Consider the following 23,506-nt stretch of genomic DNA (forward strand, 5'->3'; position numbering starts at 1 on the left):
CCTGGAATTGGAGCATGAAGTGTTGCTGTAAGTTACTCAGACTCTGAAGCAGAAAGTGAACCATAAGCCCCCTGACAGTTATTTACTAACAACAGTTACTCGAAGAGGGGTCGTTATTACACCTGAGGTGCTGCCAAGAGATTGACCAAGTGAATTGTTTGCCTTGTGTGTAATTGCTAGTAACAGAGAACCAAAGTCAAAGACAGGAACAACTGAGATGCAATTAAAAGTCCATATGCAGCTCAAGTTAGAATGAAGTCCAGCTCTGCACACCCAACTCAGACACGCAAGTCCAGAAGTCAGAAACTACGCAGAAGCAGCCCCTACCACATCCACCAAACCAGTGATTACTGGTAAAAAAAAAGTCAGCATGTACTACAAACTAGTAACTTACCATCAGCAGCAGAGCCTTGCTCACTCTATCCTGCCCCCCCACCCCTGCTGTGAAAATAAATCCTTTTATCTGATACAGGACAAGTACAACACTGCAACAATTCACTGCCATTTCTGAAAACTGGAGCAAGTACAAGGCAAACAACCCAGGCTTCTCATACTGTCTGCCAACTGTAAGGAAAACCACAAGCCTGGATGACAGCCCTTTCATTTGGTCCCACAATTTTATTCTCTGGGAATAAAAAAAAAAACCCTTTGAGAACTGACACACAAGGCAAGGCAGTTGAGGCTTTATGGAGAAATACCAGGACAAAACTCCACGAACAGAAGTTGTTTCATAAAACATATATAAATATGCCTTTATTAGAGCACAGCCACGTTTTCCCATCCCACCAAGAAGTGAGTGGCTGCAGAGCAAGTTCTCACACTTGGGCAGAGGTCACACAGCTTTGCCCAGAGGCTCTGAGCACTGCCACAAACCACCAGCAGGTGTCAAAGCAGCATGAAATCCTGCCAGCTGCCTTCCCTGGCCAGGGCAAGGTCTCACCAGCACTCCACATACAGGGTTCACTCCACTGAGTCCACACTGCCAGAACGAGCTGATCTCTTCTGCGGGAGGAATCAGCTCCATTTCAGACAGCCACCTCAGAAACAGTTCACATGCATGCATTTGCAGCAGCCTCCAGAGAGCTCATCTCAGAGACAACCGTTCTGAGCTGGGGTTATATGCTGGGCTATACCACATGGGGAGGAGACAGGCTTTGTCCCAGTCACCAGATATCATCACAGCTGTTTAGCCACAAGTAAACTTCCAGGGCCATCACTGAGGCTACATGACCCCATCCAGGTGCTCTGGGTCTTGGGCAGCAGATGCTAAAGCACTGCAAGAATCATCTTCTCTTTCTTCTTCCTCTTCCTCTTCTTCTCCTCAAAACGGTCAGTAGCATCAGCAAAAAATGTCACCTCATCCTTGGCCTCAATCTCTCTCTTCAGGTACTGGAGTCCTGCCATGTTGAATCCCAGCACATCCTGCAAACAGACCAGGCACATGACAAGCTTGTTTGGGGGCAGAGGGTCCTGCACTGGCCACCCTCTACTAAGAAATGATGAAAGCAAAATAGCCCACAGATTTAAATAAACCAGCATTCTTTACAGGTAAACTTTATCTGAGTAGAACAGTCAGTCCTGCACCCTGCTCCCCACAGTTCTCTCAAGAGCATCTATAATCCACTGTATTTGCTGAAAGACAAGATGCTGACAGGCACTAGTTGCATCATTTGTGAGATTAGCAGCCCACAGAAAAGCCCAAGAGAAATAGAAAGTCAGAGCCCAAACACTCGAACAAATCCAAGAATAAATGAGGGAGAAGCATAAATGCAGGCTCATCACTGAGTGGTCTCACACTAGGAAGAACATAAGGAAAAGGCAGCCTTTTTGCACTGGAGGAAGGTGAAATGGGCTCAGACCCCCAACCAGCTTTCCCACTAGACACCATAGACAATACACACTCCCAGACACTGGACCATCCTCTCACTCCAGATCCCAGGGGGAGGGTGCAACACTCACCCGGGCCTCACTGACTCTGGAGATGGTGGTTTTCTTCAGGTTTTCTATTACTGTCACCAGCATGTGGTTGCCTGTGATCTGCCCAAAATGTATCCTGGGAACAAAGCAGGCAGTGATGTATTGCAGCATTATTGTTGGAAACATCATAAAGTCCCTCACCTGAGCCTATGTTCTGGACATAGGATTCTTCTTAAATTAGGCCAGCCAGGCATGGGCAGATTGACCTGAGAAAGATATTTTCTAAAGTTTCTCTTTAAGTGGTTCAAGGGGAGGGTCTCTGTCAGGCACTCTCTGAGGGCATGGGCTCTGCAACGACCCTGTGCCAGTCAACAGTGCAGGATCTTCATACAATGAGACTTCAGGGACCAGGACCAGCAAGCCCATCTGGGCATGTCAAACCATTCCCACACACTATTTGCTGCAGCCGATTCCTTACCTCCTGCAGACACAACATCTTTATTCCCAACAATGCTTCCCAAGAGCTCCAGACCAGATACATAAGAGAAAGCCCACTACTGACCAGAGCACTGTTAGGGCTGTCACAGGTACAGGTTCTGGACAGCAATAGTAACCAAACTGACACTAACAGATCCGTGGGAGCAGACTGAAGACTCACTTGAGCAGGAAGAGGAGAGCTCGGCACAGGAGTTCAATTTCTGAGCCCAGGTGAATATATTCATTGAACAGTCTGAGCAGGTCAGGAACATAGGAGAAGGGCAGCACCAGGAGAGACTCTTCCAGCTCACTGAGGAGAAAGCAAAAGGATAGAAGTGTTAGTCTCAGCCACTGCACTGCTACAGATGAGCAGGAAGCACTTCCGTATAGGTAGGTTCTGCTACAAAAGCTGTGCTAAGCAAGACTGCTGGTCTTTGACTGCCCACAAAGCACAGGGTGCCTTCACAGACTACAGCCCAGGTCAGCAGACATCTTCTGGCACAGGGAACAGGCACACAACCTTCCCTCCTCAGCATCCCCAAGCTGCTCTTCACATAAATGTGCACTTCCAAGCAGCCAACTCACATACACAAGCTCCATCCAGCACTCCCCATGGAAGCAGCAATTTCCATTCCCCAATTCTATGCATGAGGCAGCCAGGAACAGAACCCAATTCTCTAGCACTGCCCAAACCCAGCATGAGAGACCATTCAAGGACCCCAGCCAGTCCCGGGCCCAGAAATGCAATACTTTGTCACAAAGCTGTTCAGCAACAAGGCTCTTAGGACTCACCTTGACCTGACCTTCTTGAAAACTTCTAACACGTATGCGGAAGGCTGTAACAGAGGAAAGAAACAGCTCTGCGTATCAAGAAACATTCTAGGACAAACATGTTCCTTAAGGTCTGTTTCACCCAGTTAAAAACATGCAATCAGATCTTGTGAGATGAACAGATCAGGCTGAGTATAGCAAAGAGGAAACTCCTTCAGCTTCAATCAGTCTGAGAAGTTCTCCCTCCCCATAACATAACCCCAGTCTTCTTGGATACTCCAAACTGGTGAAGAATATTGTGAAAATTGGAGTTTATATTCAAGTAACTAAATCATCTCATATGCAGTTCAATGGATCTTGTACAACCTGGAATGAAAAGCCTCGTGAAACACACAAATTACACAGATGAAACCTTACACAAACTCATCTCCCAAAGACTGGGAATTGCCATAGGAAAGTGCCTAACTACTGATTCATAGGCTTTCATTCACTTCTATTCAGTCTATTTGACTTATAATTAAATATACCTATATTCACAGGGGAGGGGGCAGAAGGGCTCTTGTAAGGTGGTTACAGGTGGTTAGAAGGAAGACAGAAGGCTGTTCCATTGGGCATAGACATACTCCTCAGAGAACATGAGAATGAAAAAAACAACGATCTTCCTAAGGGTAATTCAAAATGCAGTCCAGGAGTACACATTGGAATAAACCAAGAAAAACAAAATAGAATCAGTAACTGCTACACCAATGCCACAGAAATAAGCCTGGGCAGCTACCCCACAGCCCTGTCTTGGTCAGAGCTGCCCTCCTGTGGTTACTACTGCAGAGGCAGTAATTTAGGGTCAGGAAGCCTTCAGGTGCTTCCAGCTCCCACTTCATGAGTCAAGGCAACAGAGTAGGTATGCTGGGACAGGTGCTCCACAAGCAGCATCTCTCCCAGGAAAGAGGGTAAGTGACTGTCAGTTCATGGTCTGACATGCTGAATGCTCATCATGGTCAATTCACCACCTAACAGGACATGTCATAACTTGTGGCTAGTGTTTTTACCCAGTAGACTAGCACATTCTTCCAAGGCTTTGGAAACAGGTTCAAATCCCCTTCTTTGTACAATAAGATTCGATTAAACATCACCTGCTTCCAAAGAATTTGCTAGCTACTGAGCCATAGGATTTCATTCACCCCTCTTCTATCTATTCCACTTGGATTTAAATATGCCTCTATTCACAGAGGAAGGGAGAGAATGGCTCTGGCTAATAAGTGTTTATTGCTGTCACAGGGTAGGAGGCACAGTGATATGGGTACTCCATCATGCATTCCCCGGGATACTCAGGTATTTTGTGTAACACAACACAGCTCCTCTGGAATATGCTATATAATGGCAACTGCACCCTCCTAGCAGCAGGCACAGGAAGGGTTTGAACTAGCTTTCCCACGTCTTGGAGAATACTGTCAACTGCTGGTTCATGATAAGGTCATGGCTACCATCAGGGTTACCCTGGTGGAGTAAAACATTTGTAACACACCTCCAGGATATTAAAAAATACCAAAAACCACCACCCCAAAATCCCAAATTCTGTTCACTTTGCGCAAGCAGAAATGCTGAGTGTTCATTTCAAGTTGAACCAAACAATTAGTCTACAGTAACCCAGTGTTTTGGCTCAGTCTGCAAATGAACCAGCCCCACTCCAGTTGAGAATGGGCCACAGCCTGTGGGCATTCCACTTACTGTAATATTTCCATAGGCACGGAGGATGGGATTGACGGGAAAGGGAACCTGGAGACACAGAATGGGTTAGAATGAGGCAGGTGTATGTGTACAAATACATATTCACAGATAAAACTTTAATCTGCAGTAGTAAGAGAGCTTTTATCAAGTGTCTTCCTGTAATTGCACCTCCACCCTCCCCAGAACATCGATGAAGCCTCATTTAGAGCCAGTCTCACTCTCAGATGTGTACGGTTAACTCAAACATGCATGAATCTTCTTCCACTTCTTCATTGTCACTTTTCCCACTTATATCATAGACCTTTATTTTGCAGGGAAATGTTGAGCTGAAGGCAGAGAATAGGCTTTGAGATGAATTTGCAACAGCATGCTCTCCCAAGAACAAAAAATCCCCATCTTACATCCTACTATGTCTTGAAACAAAGATCATTGGAAGGAACACCCAACCAGCCATGCCCAGAGCAGTGCCATTTTGTTCTCCAAAAGACTTCAGCAAATCTGTGCTATTTCCAGCTTTTCCGATTTTATCTGCATGCTAAACTGGAAGGATACACCCAGCACCCTTGGGACTGGCACATTCCTCAGTCTTTTACCTCTTTCTGGCCTTGTGCTCCTTCAGTTTTGCCATCTCTTCTCTATACAGCTCAATAGCTTCCATGATCCGCTCAGCCTGTGCAGTACAGGAACAGCACATCAGTGACACCAGAGAAGCCAAAGCAAAGCTCAAGTCCAACTGGACAAATGGAGGTGGAAGCAGTGAGATTGATGTGGAGCATCACAGGACATCTCACTCGGAAAGGTAACTTCTACTCCAGACTGCACCACTGCCCTGAGCACATCAATCATGTCCTGAAGATGTCAGAACATGATCTGCATCAAAAAGGAACATGATCAGCAGGTTGAGAGAGGTGATCCTGTCCCTCTACTCAGCTCTCATGAGACCCACTTGCAGCACTGTGTGCAGTTCTGGTGTCACCAACATAAGAAGGACATGGAGCTGTTGGAACAAGTCCAGAGGAGGCCATGAGGATGGCCAGGGGCTGGAGCACCTCCTGTACAGAGACAGGCTGAGAAAGTTGGGGCTGTTCAGCCTGGAGAACAGAAGACTGCGTGGTGACCTCTTCCAGTGTCTGAAGGGGGCTGGAGAGGAACTCCTCATCATGGACTGAAGCAATAGGACAAGGGGTGATGGGTTTAAACTTGAACAGGCGAAGTTCAGGTTAGATAGAAGGAAAAAATTCTTTACTGCGAGTGTGCTGGCACAGGTTGCCGAGAGAAGTGGTAAAGGCCCCATCCCTGGCAGTGTTCAAGGCCAGGTTGGACAGAGCCTTGGGTGACATGGTCTAGTGGGAGGCACCCCTGACTCACCTTTGGGGAGAGGCCTGGAGCCTCCCAGCTCCAGGAGAGAGAGAATGGAGAGAACATCCCAGCTGCCTTACGCTCTTTTGGGCTGCAGACCCCAAAGGGCAAGAGCAGCCCCATCTGTCCCACACATGACAAGCAGAGAAAGCTGCAGCTACAGGAACCTCACGTGTTCCCTGGAGAGGAATTCCTGGTGCCAAACCCTCCAGAGTCAGACCCCTCACTGTGGGCCATGGAGCAGACTGCTCTTGCAGACTTGCTCTTGCCCTTATGTGACAGGACAGGTTACTCTTTCATGATGCTCCAACCCTCAAGAGACTGCTGAGGCACAAAGCAGTGCTGGCAGACCCACACAATCTTACCGCTTTGATTGTTTCAATGGTCTTCTTTCCTGCCAGCCCCGTCTCTCCTTGTGTCTCTCCAGCCACCTACAAAATACAGAGTCTGCATCTTACCACAATCCATACTACAAAAAACAGCCCCAGTCCCTAAACTGGTCATTTATCTGGGAAAATACTGTACTTGCCAAGTGCATAGCTCTTCCTGAGGAACAGAGGTGCTGTGCTAAGACTGAGCTCTGGGAGGCATGTAAAAACAGCTCTTGTTCTGCCAACAGAGGCTGAGTAATACAACCAGCATCAAAACAACAAGCAGGACAACCTAAGCATGTAAGCAGGAGGGATCAGGCTCCCGCACCAATCCTGCACTACATGGAGTTGGAAGCAGAGTCAGAAGGCAGCCTTGGTACAGAGCTGGTGTGGACCTGGACATTGGAGATAGTAAGGCCTCCAAGTACAGCAAGGTTTCAGCGTGCACAGCTACTGTGCAGTAGTTTGGCCAGCTCCACACTCTCTCCTGAAGTTGTCTGTATGAAGTATCAGAGTCAACTGCATCATGGGGCAACCACAGCTTCACTAGCACCTTCCCCCCTGCACCTCCTCAAAGCAGTGAGATTACCAGTCCTGACACCTCTTCTTCACCTCCTACAGAAGTAGTTATTCCAGCCTCTGTACAGTCAGACTGACACACACTCAGTGCAACTCACCACAGGCTGCTCTTCCTTTGCCACACTCTCTTCATATTCAGCTTCTCGTTCCTACAGTGGAGGAGAACACAACATATTAACAAAGGTGAGCAGGCAGCAACCAAAGGTACAAATCCCCTCTAGACCAGCTGAGCAAGGGAACCTGCACCTTCATGCAGCTTGTTGCGAAACCAGGACAAATCAGCAGGGATCAACAATAACAGTGCAAAATACCCACTTGTCCCTGGTCCCAACCCCACAGAGAACTCTGGAATCTCCCAGACTGAAAGAAATCAAGGTCTCTGCTCTGGATGCAGGAATAGACAGGCCACCAAGTTGAGATGGAGACAACAGCAATTCAGCACGAGACCAGTCCCAGGGTTATCCTAGCCTGCAAAAGGGAAGAGTCTCCTGTCTGGCACCTCTCACATCAACAGGGCCCCATCAGTGTGTAATTCACTACTAGTGTATTCATACCCATCTTGTTACTCAAACTTTACCCAAACCACACTTTTCTGGCATCTAGAAAAGGAGCTGTCTCTGTGTCTCCTCTTACCATCATCATTCCTAGCACACCAACCACTGGGCATCAACATGCTGCCTATGGGTCACCTCAGCTCTCGTATCAAGACAAGTCTCTGAGCAGTCTGACAGAGCTTCAAGGTGAGCCTGTGGTGAGCAAGGGGTTGGGCTGGACTCTGACACCAGAGTTTCCATCCTACTGAAGTCTTTCTGTGAGTCTACAATTCACATATATACATACTACATGAATACATGCTTCAAATGGAGTAGAAGGGACTTACTCCATCATCCCTAAGCTCTGAGGCCTGCCTCTGAGATAGAATGGACTTATTGTTGGAAAAGAGGAAAACAAGACAAACTGCATTTAACAGGAGCAGTGCTCTCCATCACTCCACAATGGCCACCCGGTGAACTGCCCACAAAGCACACACATTAAAAGGAGCACAAGAGAATAAAAGAAGGTCAAACAGCGTAGCCAACAGACCTGTTGAGAAACACAGTTCTACTGGTTAAGTCTGGGAAGCAAGAGAGAAGCAAAGCAGAAAGCAAGTCAGCCAGGCATCTGCAATACAGCAGACAAACAAGCACCTGCAGCATCTGCAGTGCTCTCTCAAGACACCTCAGGGCAACAGTCTCATCATGCAAAAGATGCCAGCCAACCCTGGGCACCTCGACACCAGGCTGTGGTTAGCAGTGAGCAACCTGGCAAGTGTGGAGCCAGACTCCTCCACAGTGAAAAACTAAGAGAAAACAGTTGTCTTTGGCAGGAAGGACACAACTCTCACCATCTCCCTCTCCTCTTCCAAAACAAGTGGCTCCCTTGTCCTTTCCCAGAGGCGCAGGGACTTGTCATGGGATGCCGACACCACGTAGTCTCCATTGGGACTGAGTGCCAAACACCAAACCTCCTGGTGATGCCCCTGCATGGCAGACAGGAGAGGTAAGACAAGACCACCACCCAGCTCCCACTCCTGAGGGAAGTGCTGCTCATACAGGGGTAATGCTTGCTTCCAACAGTCTCCAAAACTTCCTACCTCCAGTGTCTGGATGTGCTCAAATTTATCGGCATCCCACTGCTTAATCTTGCTGTCCTTCCCAGCTGTGAAGAAGAGATGGGATTTCGCCACAAACTGCAGATACATCACACTGGAAGGGAAAAAGGCTCAAATTCACTCACTTGGGGAACACTGCAGACCTACCCCCACACTATACTGGACAAAAAGGTTACTGCTGGATCACAACACCTTGGAGACAAGTTAGCGCACAGCCCAGAGATGCTGTAAAATTTGACTGACCTGTCATCATGAGCAAACAGAGAACGGTGACAGTCCCCAAAATCCAAGCCCCAAATCTTCACATTCCTGTCAGCGGAGCCGGTTGCAATGAGAGTCCCATCCTACAGAGCAACAGAGAGGAGGGTGTGGGGGAACTGGCTGGCAGCCCCATGAAGAATTGCTGTTGAACCAGCAACTAAGAACTGCTGAGTATACAGATACCTGGCTCCTGAAACATGCCCCGCCCCCAATCCCTCCATCTCCTCTCACCAGGGTGGCCCATGTTTGTCCTACAAGCACAGCCCATTGACAGCACCCTGCCTCTGTTCTGAACCTCTGCCGGCATTTAAGACCTTAGCTATATCTTGACATTTCTGGCTTCCAATAAGCCTCCTTCCAAGGACACCCCAGAACAAGATACAGCCCAAGAATGAACAGGCTTGAGAAGACTGCTCCACCTCAGCACCTGCTTTCTACTCCCACTACCAAAGAAGTCAAGCTCCTCTCAGACAGTCCGTAACTTCAGCAGAGAGCAGGCTGTATCTCTCAAGATGAGTGGAGGGAACCACCACAACATTTTGATTTCCGCTTGCTCACAGAATGCCCTGGTCAGTTCTGTCATGACCATTACTCAGTGACTCTCCTGGTGAGCACAGGACTGCAGGATAAGGAGGGGCTTGCTGTGTCCCATTAAAAAACTACTAAGTCAGAGCAAGGAGGTAGCAAGAAACATTATCCTTAGAGGCCTTGCTGCCAGCAGAGGTTCTTGCAGTCATTTGTATCATCACAGTCCCACCTAACACACAGCCCTAATGATACTTACATAGGAGATGTCCATACACAGCACTGGCAGCTTGTGTCCATACAGAGAAAGGAAAAACTGAAGCAGAAGAAAGGTGTCCCAGTTAGACATGCTGGGTAGAGATGCATGCAAATCTCAAGCTCCAAACTAGCTCTGCTCTGCCTCAGGAGTGCTGTCTTTCTATCACTGCCCCACTATCATTGTTAGCTGCAGAGCCGTGATGGCAGAACTGAGATGAAGGTGGAAGTACTCAAGCAAACTAAGCTAATCAATGCTCCCTATGGAGTTTCTCTCTCCTCTTCTTTGCCTGTTTGCCAGTGCTGGTCTGTCTTGTGTCACTCTCTAACATTCATGTGCTAATACACAACTCGCAAAACCACAATACACTGATCACAAAGAAGATTCTCCTTTCCCAGGCTTTACCTCTGCTATGCCCTATTTAATGCCATGTGTGACACATTTATCATTACAGGGTCTCACAGCTCTGGAGTACCACCATGCTCTCAGGGTTTAGAGTGAACCTTGCCACATGCAGGTTCACAACACTTCCCAGATGAAAAACTATCTTCTCCCAACGTTGGCCAGCCATGGTTCTGACTACATTTGCTAGCAAATAGGCACCTGAAGTGGGATGCATGGTCTCTCTATTAGTGTCCCACAATAAATAGACACTTTTCCTACGTATTCCCAATCAGACTACAATTACATCACTCTCTGCACAGCCTCACAGCCCTTTTGGTCATGTACCTTGAGTGTGTCAACATAGAAAACTTTCACAGTGCAATCCAGCAAGGAAACAGCCAGCAGCTTCTGGTTAGGGCTGTACCTCACACAGAGGACATCTTCATCCAGCTGTAAAACACGCACATGTTTCATGGAAAGCCTGGCAACAAGAAGAGAAAAACAACAATTGTTATCCCAAACAAACAAGTTGGGAAGAGGTAAAAATACAACTCCCAGACTGCACCCTGGGAAAGCAAGTTAATTCTAATTAGCATCTCATTCCTTATTACAAGACAGGCCTAGAAATAAGCACGGCACTGCAGGCTGATAAATTTCACTGCTAAATTTACTGCTTTCTGAGCTGGAGGCCCATCCCACAATTGGAAGCTATACTCCCACAAAAGCAACACATCAGAATGTGGCAAGTGTCCTTGAAGTGTCTGAGCAAAGCTCAGACCTTCACAAAACAGCACTGAGCTCACACTTTTCTCCAGATGTTCCACATACAAGTCATGGGCATTTATTACAGTGCACAGTAAAGGCCAAAGCATCCATCAGTGACTATGAATGTTGCAGCTGTAGTCTAGAAAGGTTTATTTTCTCACCTTTTCTGAATGCTGCTCTCATCCTTCACAAGCTCAAACTCCCAGAACTTGACACACTTATCAGCACCTCCTGTCACAAAGCCACGCTGCAGGGGAAAGAAAAAATTCCCACCATATTTGAAACTAGTTTTGCTGTAACCCAGAGAAATTCTACAGCAAGGAACTGTCAACACAAAAGGTGGTTTTTGGAATGTCCCACATTCCTACAATATTAATGATGAAGTGGACACCCCCAGGAGCACTTGCTCTGGTTAGATCATGCACTACCCATTGGATGAGCAACAACAAGCTCTAACAGGGACCTCAAAGACAAAGACTCCAAATGTTGAGACATGCACTGAAACTTTGGGCCTGAAAGCATTCATCTCAGCTGTAGGTAATAATGTGCTTGTGTTCTGTGAGCAAGCTGACCCTCTCACTCTTACCAGATCAGACATACCACTACCCCATAAGCACAGCCTTCTAAAGGATGAACAGTTCAAACACTATCCCTTTTACACTAATAACATGGGAAAATCTATCCCTTATGATTTAATCTGTAGGGTGAGCAAATCTCAGGCAGGTTATTACTTGCTATGGTTTTGATTCCACTAGAAACCACTCCAGGTTCTAGTGCAACATGAGAAAAGAAAGACAGGCATATACAACAAACAGAAGAAAGTGGAAACTGAGAGAAACCAGTATGAACCTGAATTCTGGTCATGGAGCAAAATTGATACAAGGAGTAAAAGACAAATAGATTTCTATAGCTATGGTGGTTAGGCCAAGTAGAGTGAGTTAGGGAGGCTAGTATGAGAACTATTCTCAGTAAACATGGATTCAGGAAACATTTATCATCTGTTGTGCTCAGGAAAAAAAATACCCAACATATTCCATAATCACATTACAAAACAGTGATGAGAAACTGCTCCAAAAACTCACAAGGCTGTCAAAAAGCAGCTACCCATGTCAGACGTTTATAAATCACTAGTACAGATTCCCCAAATCCAAGATTTTTACAGAGCAGAACAATGTAGAACCATAGAATAGTCTGGGTTGGAAAGGACCTTAAAATCGCCCAGTTTCAACTCCCTGCTATGAGAGGGACACCTCACACTAGACCATGTCACCCAAGCTTCTGTTCTGACCTTAAACACTGTCAGGGATGGGGCATTTACCACTTCTCTGGGCAACCTGTGCCAGTGCCTCACCACCCTCACTGTAAAGAACTTCTTCCTTAGATCTAACATGACATTCCTCTGTTTCAGTTTGAACCCATCATCCCTTGTGCTATCCCTGCACTCCCTGATGAAGAGGACTAAACTCTCAATGCCCATTCTCACCAACTTTGGAAATACAGGAGGAAGAAACTAATGTAACACTATAATTCAGACAAAGAGAACAGGCAGGCCTGGTAACTGTCAGCACGGTCAACAGGAGCTAACAGGTAATTACAGTTTCCATCAAACAAAGAAAGGGAACTGAATATGGAGAAAAGAGCTTACAGAAAATTTATTTGTCAGGGATTATCCTTTTCCTTAAGATCAAAAGAGTTAGTTAAGTCCTTGGATGGATCCCAAAGGCACTGGTGCATTTGGCACTGGTGTAATCCCTATTACTCAGTGCACCCAGATCCTGGGGCCACCAGCAAAAAAAAATACTACAGCAACTGAAAAAGTACAAGAAGAACTAAGAGCCCGAAAAACATCCTGCAGGAACAGGAGAAGTTCCCCCTAATGACCGTCAGCTAGATGGGAAGGGTAACTTGGTCACTCAAGAAGAGTGCCACACAAAGGAAAAACCTCACTGTGTTAACAAAATCTTTAATCCAGCAGACAAGCAGCAAATTAAACTGCTTCATCAGCCACTGCAGCAGGTTACAGGGACTGAAGCTCTCCACAGCTAGAACACATCCACAACGTCTGTATTGCTGCACACAGAGACTCCACCAGGGAAGTCCAAGTGCTCTCGATCATGCAGAAACCACATGAGGTGATGAAGATGAGGCTCTACTCAGCCCAAAGACTTACTGCCATGTGCCACACAGCTAGAGAGGTATTTCAGCAAACTGCGCCTGTATCCACAGTTTAAAGTTCTTGGACACTACCAGCTGCATCCTCCACCTCCCAGGATGAAGGGAGCCCATGGTCTCATCAGTAGTGCAAACACAGAACAGAATGTGCAACAGATGATACTTAGAAAGTGGTTGAGTTACCTGGTCTGGTGAAAGAGCAATGGACCACACCGCCCCGTTGTGAACATCAAGTGTCTCCATCAGACTCCCAGAAGCCAGGTCATACAGCTGCAGCTTCCCTGTCTGGGGAGAAAGATATATCAGAGAGGACTAATCAGCCCCCCCCTACAACACATGATAGCTCCCAGCAGAAGAGCACCCCTGCCACCCATTTTCCTAGCAGCCAGCTTCACTAGATGACTGTTACACACAGATGTCCAAACTCCTGATCCCCATCAGTGACTTGCCAAAGCTATCCAGCTCAAGAAGCCCCAAAAACTGCATAAAGAATCTGAGAATAGAGCAGAACCTGACTGTCAGAGTTTTTTACACCTAAACCAGAATGCTCCAGATGAAGAGATGCAATGTATTTTCTGTAAGGCTGCCTTCATGACATTTTCATAGCATATTTCCAGAGCTGGCCAGTCCGGAAATGCCCAGGTCTGGAAATAGGTTATAAAAGCTGTTTCTGGAGTACAGAAGCACACTGCTTACCTTGGTGCCAACAATGACCTGCCGATCTCCTGGGACGAAGAGCGAGCAGAGTGCGTACTCACACTCCATCGTCCGGATGCACTGCAAGGTCGCTCTGGGGACAAAGGCAAAGCCCAAAACCTCTTATCACACACAGTCTGTCCCACTGAGAGATGCTCCACGGTGTCCTCTGCCCAAGGCTGTCTTTTCAGCTGAGGCCAGAAGATACACCACCACCATGCTATGACCCAAATGCTATCCAACATCACTGCTAAGAATGTTTTCTATAAAAACATGCCATTACACAGTCCACCATCATGAGTTCCTGCTGTTATGAGCAAGGACAGCTCCTGTCATTCAGGACAGGAAGGAGAAGTGTAAGACAGCACACTCAAAGGAAACAACTTGAAATCCACAGCACTCAGGAAACATTGGGACAACCCTCTAGATCAAAACAGCAGCCTACTCAGTCTAATATTAGATCCTTCTGATATGATGCCAAGAAACTCACATGTTCCCAAAAGAACAGGTAGTAGCTAGTTCAGGGTTAGTACCTCATACTAAAAAAGAATAAAACCAACAAAATACAGTCTATAGTGGACTGCTACGTACAGCCTCTGTGTTTCGGTGTTTATCTTTCCATACCTGCCACTAAACTTAGCCTCAGTGCTGCTTTACAGCAAGAAAATCCATGAGTTAATTACGCAGTTTTAGCTCCACAGCTTTACAGTTTCCCTAAGAAGGAAAGAAGCCAAATAACTTTCTATTTATTTCCTTTACTTCTTTCACTATTTTCAATTTCTCCATCATCCCCTTATCACTGCCCATCTGAACACAGCATCTGTGAGTTCTGGGAGACGGACCCATAGGGCAGAGGAGAGTGACATAACTGGTCTGCGTACCTGTTCCAAACCTTTACAGACTCTGCAGCTGCAGAGAGAATGGCAATGTTGTCAGAGCTGAAAGCCAACGTCCTGACATCACTGCGGTGGCCTCCAATAGTTATCTTGGATGCACGGACAGCCTGTGGGACTTGTGCTGACAGGTTCAGGTTGTATGACTCAATGATGTTGTTCTGGAGCAGCAGAACGATCTTCAGCTCTCCTTTTGGAGAGAGAAACAAGTCAAATGACCTGTTAAATTAGACCAAAAAGAAAAAAAAAAAAGAGCTGTACATAGGGGCAGTAAGACAAAACGTAAGAGGGATCAAGTATCAAGAACAACTGAGAAAGAGGAATATAGACAGAGTACATGCCACAGGCAAGTCACAGAGGTGTGCAAGAAGGGGACCACTTGTGGAAGAGGTATGAATGGACTGGAGATCAAGGTAGGCTTCTCCCCAGCTTCAAGTGGAACACATGTCAAGGGGTAAACTTCTTCCACCTCTCCCTGTATTGAGCTGTGCAGAGTTCTTCCCAAGTAGCTATACAGCCACAGCTCAGCTTCTACAACAGACTTTCCACTCACTTGATTTTAGAAGAAGCTCTGATGTTAGTCACCCGTCGAATCTCCTCCTGCAGGCTCAGCTCCACACTCTTTTCAGGCTCCTCTTCAGAGTTCTGTCTAGGAATGTCAGATAATGGAGAAGAGTCAAATAGCCCAGGACTGACAACACAAACTTAACACAGAGACAGTGAATAAAAAGGAAACCACTTACTCAGCAGTGCTAACTACATTTTAAGAACAGGGTGAGACATTGAAGATCATGCTGGTATGCAGACTACTAAAGAGACAAACTGCCCTAAAAAAAGGCTATCTCTTCTGGAGCCAAAGCACTTAAACAAGGCACGTTAGAAAGATGGGAGGCAAAACAAAAAATTAATACAAAAGATGGCTCAATGTCCAAGAGGTTGTCCCTAAGGGGTCAGTGCTGAGACTGATCCTGTTCAACATCTTTGTCAGCAACATGGACAGTGGGATCAATGCACCCCCAGCAAGTTTGCCGATGACACCAATCTATGTGGTTCAGCTGATAAGCTGGAGGGAAGGGACGGGATCCAGAGGGACCTGGACACACTTGAGAGGTGGCCAGTGCCAACCTCATGAAGTTCAACATGGCCAAGTGGAAGGTCCTGCCCAAAAAGATTGGGCAGAGAAGAGATTCAGAGCAGCCCTGAGAAGGACTTAGGGGTGTTGATCGATGAGAAACTGAACATGAGCCACTTCAGTGTGTGCTGGGCTGCATCAAAAGGAGCATGACCAGCAGATCGAGGGAGGTGATCCTGCCCCTCTGCTCTCATGAGACCTCACTTGCAGCACTGTGTGCAGTTCTGGTGTCACCAACGTAAGAAGGACATGGAGCTGTTGGAGCAAGTCCAGAGGAGGCCACGAGGATGATCAGGGGCTGGAGCACCTCCCATATGAAGACAGGCTGAGAAAGTTGGGGCTGTTCAGCCTGGAGAAGAGAAGCTGCATGGAGACCTCAGAGCAGCTTCCAGTGTCTGAAGGTGGCCTACAAGGATGCCAGAGAGGGACTCTTCATCAGGGACTGGAGCAATAGGACAAGAGGTGATGGGTTTAAACTTGAACAGGAGAAGTTCAGGTTAGATATAAGGAAGAAGTTCTCTATTATGAGGGGGGTGAGACGCTGGCACAAGTTGCCCAAAGAAGTGGTAAATGCTCCATCCCCGGCAGTGTTCAAGGCCAGGCTGGACAGAGCTTTGGGTGACGATATGGTCTAGTGTGAGGTGTCCCTGCACATAGCAGGGGGGTTGGAACTGCATGATCTTAAGGTCCTTTCCAACCCAAACCATTCTATGATTCTATTACTCCAAAACTGACAACAGAGAGCTGTTTTTGAGACAGAGATCAGCTTCTGCTCATCTCCTACCACTCATCCAAAGTCCTCAGCCATTGCCAAAAATCCATCTCCAGATTTACATGCCCTGTGCTTCAGTTTCTACTCTGGAGCCAGACCTCTTCCTAACAGGTGTTGTAAGGCCCCTGTTAAGTGCCAGGATACCCAGAAAGACACTTAACACAAATTAAACATGAAGAAAGCTCTCACCTGTAACTCTGCCTGCTGTAAAACATGAGATGAGGTATCAGAGTCACTCTGACTTCTCAGATAAACCTCTCATTCCTGTACATCCTATCAAGGACTTTCTTTGATGTACCAAGCAGTGTAAACATGAGTATCAGGCAGAAGTGAGCAGCTCTGAAAAACCCATATTATGTCCGTTCATTTGCACACATTAGCTTTTTTTGCAGGGAGGCATTTCCTTAGTCTCTGGGAGTAGCATTGCTCAGACAAGCAGCAAGGATGTACAAGAATATCGACCCCAGAATAGAACATCTACACAGAGAAAACAACAAGTAGCTTGGAGTTCAACCACTGTGTCATGCTGCTGAAAGGCTTTTCTAACAGTTCTCTGGACACAGACAGCACCCAAATACATCCCAAAGACTGCTTACTTGGCTTTTTTCTTTGCTTTCTTCATTTTCTTTTCTAATTTCTTCTGGATTTCCTCTTCAGAAAGGACAGAGAACACTTCCAGAACAGCACCTGTTCCCTAAAGACAGAGCAAATAAAGTCAAAGGCATGGAAAGCCCTGGTTGTACAGAAATCACCCAAAGTCTCTACGAGCCTTATCTACAGCTTGATAGCAGAGCCCCACATTACTTACATGGCAGGCCAAAATCTTGCCCGTTCGGTCTGTGGCAAGCGTTACTACTCGGTCTCTCCCTTCCCGCATGATGGATCCAACTTTGCTGCACTTTACGAGGCGCTACAGGGAAAGGAGGAGAAAAACTCTGGTCTGAAAGCTCAAGTGGTCTTCTCAAAGTAACTCAAAAATCTACTGGCAAGTAAAGTCAACAGGAAAAGGGGGAAATGAACCTACAGGGTCCTGGTAGAACAGCTAGCAAGGATAACCTACGGACAAAACAAGCATTGTGTGAGCTATGAGCTTGTCTCGTGACGTTTTGCTGCTTTCTAGCTGAAAATAATCATAGACAGGCTCAGTGAAAGAATTAATTTAAATGGTTATACCTTGCCAGTAAAGACAGAGCTGATTTTTTTACGCTACAACAGCAGGAGAGTTCCTCTGTCAGAAGAGGCAGAGGTGGTAAGAACAGAGACTCTTAAACAGGTGATTGAAGGGAGAGGAATCTGCTAGAGAGGAAATTGGAAAAGTATTTAACAAGGTCAGGTATCTACCATAACTAGATGCAGTCTGAAATCTGAGCAGGACCCCAGAATGTTCCACTGGAAAGACAGAGTCAGTAAAGTCTCCACCAGCAGCACAAGTGGGAATGGTTTTCTGCAGTCCAATCTCATGCTGTATTTTGTTATGGTACAACTCTGACTGCTGCTGAGGAAGATGTTAAGAAGCAAAACAAGAATTACCACAACTTCCATAGCAGGCTAAGTATGACACTTGGGGTATAAACCAATCACAGAGAAGCAATGTGTGAGCAGCTCTAAAACTCCTGCTGGCTTTGCAAGCAGCACCATGCAAATGGGGTTAAGATACAACATCCCTCAGACAGCATGGAAAACTGAGCTTACTTCCTCAGGATGCTCATCCAGCTCTAGGGTCTCATCCTCTTCAGTGTTTTCTTCTGTTCCAGGTGAAGACCCTTTGCTTTTCTTGGATTCTGGCTCATCAGGGTCTTTTACCTTTTCATGGACAAAAAGAACATAAGAAGTACCTTAAATCACAAGAGCTATGGTGTTCTGGTTTCTATCTCACACTTCATTTCCCTGGAGGAACAAGGGCTTAGTGGGCACTGCAACAAAGGAGTGGCCTATAGCATGTCTGCAGACACCAAACACTCTGTCCTCCCCTCCTTATCATCCACCCACAAGACTATCTTCTCTCACCACAAGCCAGAAAGCAGGAAGATCTGAGAAAAGATCTGGAAATCTTGTTCTGGAAGTGCTCACAGCTCCACATGAAAGCTCAAAGCACAGAAAACAGCAAAGTCTATCCCTAGAGCAACTTCTGGACCCCTCAGAGAACAAAGATATTGATTTGGCTGTTTCCCAGAACATCAACCCGTTTAACATGTTCCCGTCCCACCCTAGTCCAAAGACAAGCAGCTGGGCAAGGCTGTGAAAGGTTACAGGGGGAGTATCTTACCTCCTGGATGTATGTGATATCCCACACCCTCAGCTCACTGTCCGCACTCCCAGTGACCAGACGCTTCTGTTCGGATACCAAAGCCATCCCCCAGACCTGTCCAGAGGCACAATGTGAGGAACTGGCTTATGGCTCCTTTAACTACTGTAACAACAACAGAGCATCTTTAATTGACTTATTTAAACAGTGTCCTGGGTTGAACCACAACAAACAGCAACCACCAAGAGACTGGATCTAGCCAGGACCTCCTCCAGGGACATCTGTATTGGAGTTGTCACCCACTGCATGTGGGAAGTTTGGAAGTTTCTCATTTGCTCATCCCTAAAGCCTGATGACAAACAAAACGCACCACAGTGCCAGTTTACAACTCATGAGAGCAGGGAGAGAGCAAAGTGAGCAATGTGTGAGGTGTTCGGGGGTTGGAACTAGATGATCTTAAGGTCCTTTCCAACCCAAACCATTCTGTGATTCAGTGACATATAATCCCAAATCCCCCCAGCTCATCAGCTCCCCACACACCCTCTTTACCTCAGTACGGTGTCCAACCAGAGTTTTGAAGCAGTGCTGGGTGTCCAGATCCCACCATTTCACCAATGTGTCTTTGCCGCTGGTATAAAGAAGGAAAACTCAAGACATGAGGAAAGACTGCCAGAGCTCACATGCTTAGAAAAGTGGCAGAAACAAAAAAAAAAAAATAAAATCTAAGCTATGCCAAAACATCTCACAGAGCAGCTGCTCAGATGTTGAATTTTCAAGCTCTGCAAGAACAAAGTGTAGCAATACAAAGGTACTGCATAAAAGTACCTAGCATATCACTGAAAACTGCGTCCTCCCCTGAACTGAAAGCCCCAGTGTCACACAGCCTCCTTTCTCATTTATTTAGGGTGAGAACAATACTCTTTGCTTAGGGTGAGAATGGTAAGTGAAAAGTCCTGATCAATTCTAAAGCTGCCTCTAAAACCTGCCCAACACATTCTCAACCTGTGCCATGCCTGTGCATTGATCAGGCTACAAGAAAAGCAGATTCCTTCATTCTTAACAGTGATTTGGAGCTGCTCCTCCTAACAGAGAATTACAGCTGCTTCAGTCCTTCAAAACCCTGCAGGATTAGATCTCCCTTAAAACACATTTCTGGCCATATTATGCTACCCCAATACTACAAGAACACCTGAGAAAAATAATTTGAACGTTTACATAGATTCTCTCAGTACACCCTACAAGATTTAGTACTCTTTTTGAGGGGTTTGTAACTTTGTTAGTGCCTATTTTCCTTAATAAGTTTCAACTAAATCGAAATATAAAACTTGTTCCATTAGTAAGCTCCCTCAGGACAAGCAAAAAAATCTGATTACAAGCGATATTTATTGTTAATCCATCTCTTTTGTTACACAGGATCCAAAGATACCTGTAAACTGAACATATGAAAGTATCACAAAAAAATCTGTAAACAAAAGGACTGGAGTTAGCTCTTCGGAGGAAAAAACAAAAAACCAAAAACAACAAAACAATCTAAAGTAAGGAAGCAACATTTTTATTTCAAGAAAGCAGGATCTCTACTCTGCTGATAAAATAAATAGAGCAGAATTCTTTATCTCAATTTGGAATTAAGAAACATTTCTAAAGATAGCCTGCAAGGACTTGAAATTGCATTAAGAAACAGGCACCATCTACCAAACCAACAAAATACTACTTTTTCCATTGGTAACAACAAAAAAAGGCACAAACAACTTCTTCTAAATTTATACTGAACTGATTGCATGCAGGTTTCTATTAAGCTATTAGATGACTATTAATAAACAAAGAAATCATTGACTGGTATTTGTGTATCTTCTGTCAACCATTTATTATTAAAGGGATAGTGTCACTATTCTGATTATGGTATTCAGATAGCTGAAAACCAACTCAAAAAACCATCTCTCAATTAACTCCTATAATGCCGCTTAGCAGGAGGCAATTTTTCTGTCCTATGGCTGTGTGAATTACACAACCTGCTTAATTCTTCACAATAAACAGAAAAAATTGTTATGTACATAAAGAACATTTCAGTTCTGTGTGCCATATTTGTATTCAGGCACCAGACTTAAGAAATCTGTGGACATGGCAAAATCATACTCTAAAATGCTGGTGGGTCTGAGAGACCATGAGTCAAGAAGGTAAATACAAATGGCTGTAGCACCCAAGATGTCTAAATTGCAAGTAAAACCATGGCTGCTTTCCTGATTAACTGCCACACTTAGCCTGGCTCACCTGGTGACCAGCAGGTTCTTCTCCTTCAAGAGAAGGACTTGAGTGACAGCATCTTTGTGTCCTCTCAGCCGGTACAGACCGCTCTCATTGATGACATCCCACACAATGACATCTGTATCCTGGAACAGACAAGAGTGTCTCTAAGGGACTGACATTTGTCTCTGCAAAGCATCTCTCTCCTCTATGAAATTAAAAAGATTACATAGGAGCACACTTTCTCCCTCTGAATTTGAATGTCAGGGATGATTAATGCAAATGACATTCCTTCCCCAAAGGCGTGTTCAGACCAACAAATGCACCTCTGTCCCAGTTGAGCTGCTTTTGCTATTCCTGACCTCACAAGCTTCTTCACTTTAACAGCTCTACTGGTACCCCACTCCCACCCTGCAGTCCCAACTGCTCTCTCAGCTCTATAGACAGAGGCCACATAACCCACTTAAAATACCAAACATTTCAGCACAGGTCAGCCTTCTCCATGGAGCATCTCTATGAAAGGGCTGTGCTCCAGATATGTAACCCTCACCTTTGAGCCAGATACCAGCCGGCCACCCAGATGGTCATACTGCATGGCTGTAACTGCAGCCTTGTGTCCATTGAAAGTGATATTCACTTCTCCACTTAGGAGGCTGAAGACACGGATGGATCCATCTTCATACCCAACAGCCAAGTGCAACCCATCTGGAGAGGGGCAGAGACAACTGACCTCATGCTTAAGACCCTTAAGGATAAGAACCTGCAATTTTTAGGAGACAGAACACACATAATGTAGATAAATGACATGTTAGAGCCAGATACTTGCACGACAGAAAGTACATACTGTACTCTTCTATTGAACTTCCAACTGAGCACTTATACTGCTTTAGAAGCTCATTTTTCCACTTCCTGCACCAAACACAGTGTCATTACCTCCATTTTACAAGGGACACAGCAGCTAGAAGGGAAGTAATTTCTCATAATCAAACAGAAAACTGATGCAGAACAAGTCCTGGAACTCCAAAGCCAAAATTTTTCCTCCTGCATTTTAAGTGCCAGAAAGCAAAGGACATTGCTGAACTATAAAGCCTCAAAGCTTCTTCCTGACTCATCATCTCTTACTTGGCCTTTCTTTCCCAGATCTTTTTCCACAGGCTACAGAGGAACTTGAGAAAGACAAAAACATCTCCAAAACAACATGCCAGCAGTCAACACTCTAGGGTCTGCAAAGCAAATCCTGAATTCAGTGTGCAGTGGACAGCAGTACTTACTATGATTTCAGAATATGTCAGGAGGCAACACACAGCAAAGTCCTTAAAGTTACAGCTCACAAAGCCCTATGAGATACAACTTTCAGAGGGAAAGCCCAGTTCCACAGCCCAAAACACAAATTCCACAACATGTCTATTTCATCCCATAACTTTCTGGTCACCAGCTAAACAGAGAAGAGCTTTCCAGTCACTATGACAGTAATTACCCTTCCTCAACTGAGGTACCAAAAGCAAATCTCGAAGAATCAACAATGAAACTCAACCAGGGCACACCCACATGCTCACACCACAAACAAAAGTTGGGGCTGTTCTGCCTGGAGAAGAGAAGCTGCATGGAGACCTCAGAGCAGCTTCCAGTGTCTGACGAGGGCTACAGGGATGCTGGAAAGGGACTCTTCATCAGGGACTGTAGCAATAGGACAAGGGGTGATGGATTCAAACTGAAACAGGGGAAGTTCAGGTTAGATGTAAGGAAGAAGTTCTTTACTATGAGGGGGGTGAGGCACTGGCCCAGAGAAGTGGTAAATGCTCCATCCCTGGCAGTGTTCAAGGCCAGGTTGGACAGAGCCTTGGGTTACATGGTCTAGTGTGAGGTGTCCCTACCCATGGCAGGGAGGTTGGAACTGGATGGTCTTAAGGCCCTTTCCAGCCCAAACCATTCTATGATACTATGTGCTTAGACTACACAAAAGGGGAATGGGGGAGATGTGGAGGTGGCGCTTCCTTTAAAACGTACCCCGCTAACACAAAGAGTTTTGCTCCAGGTGGCCCTAATACGCCACACATCACACGATAATTCCCCCACACCGCAGTGGCTGCCCCTCACCAGCGTGTGTCCGCCCCACAAAACCGGGCTCCGCTCTCACCTTCTCTCCCTTCCGCGTGTCCCACACGAAGACGTGCTCGCAGGCCGCGGCCACGCAGCGGCCCCGCTCCCCGCGTAGCGCCACAAAGGCCGCATTACCCTTAGCGCTGCCCACCAGCCCGAAGAGCGCGGCCGGCCCGTACCGCAGATACTGGCGGGTGAGGCCCATGGCGGCGCC

General features: G+C 46.2%; 1 protein-coding gene across 1 annotated transcript; it reads right to left on the reverse strand.

The window, feature by feature from the left end:
• Nucleotides 1-1,266: 1,266 nt before the first annotated feature.
• On the reverse strand, nucleotides 1,267-23,498 carry WDR3 (WD repeat domain 3). The gene is given in 26 exon segments (XM_010014268.1): nucleotides 1,267-1,422; nucleotides 1,960-2,053; nucleotides 2,576-2,704; nucleotides 3,187-3,230; nucleotides 4,891-4,938; nucleotides 5,450-5,560; nucleotides 6,615-6,680; nucleotides 7,298-7,348; nucleotides 8,584-8,718; nucleotides 8,833-8,944; nucleotides 9,094-9,194; nucleotides 9,896-9,952; nucleotides 10,622-10,757; nucleotides 11,203-11,288; nucleotides 13,397-13,498; nucleotides 13,910-14,003; nucleotides 14,791-15,021; nucleotides 15,356-15,451; nucleotides 17,303-17,400; nucleotides 17,515-17,616; nucleotides 18,399-18,509; nucleotides 18,973-19,068; nucleotides 19,501-19,579; nucleotides 21,220-21,338; nucleotides 21,743-21,952; nucleotides 23,330-23,498. Coding segments are annotated over 26 exon segments (2,832 nt in total). The 5' UTR covers nucleotide 23,498.
• Nucleotides 23,499-23,506: the final 8 nt, after the last annotated feature.

This window comes from Nestor notabilis, unplaced genomic scaffold (genome assembly GCF_000696875.1).
Source record: "Nestor notabilis isolate BGI_N333 unplaced genomic scaffold, ASM69687v1 scaffold9765, whole genome shotgun sequence".
Lineage (NCBI taxonomy): Eukaryota > Metazoa > Chordata > Aves > Psittaciformes > Psittacidae > Nestor > Nestor notabilis.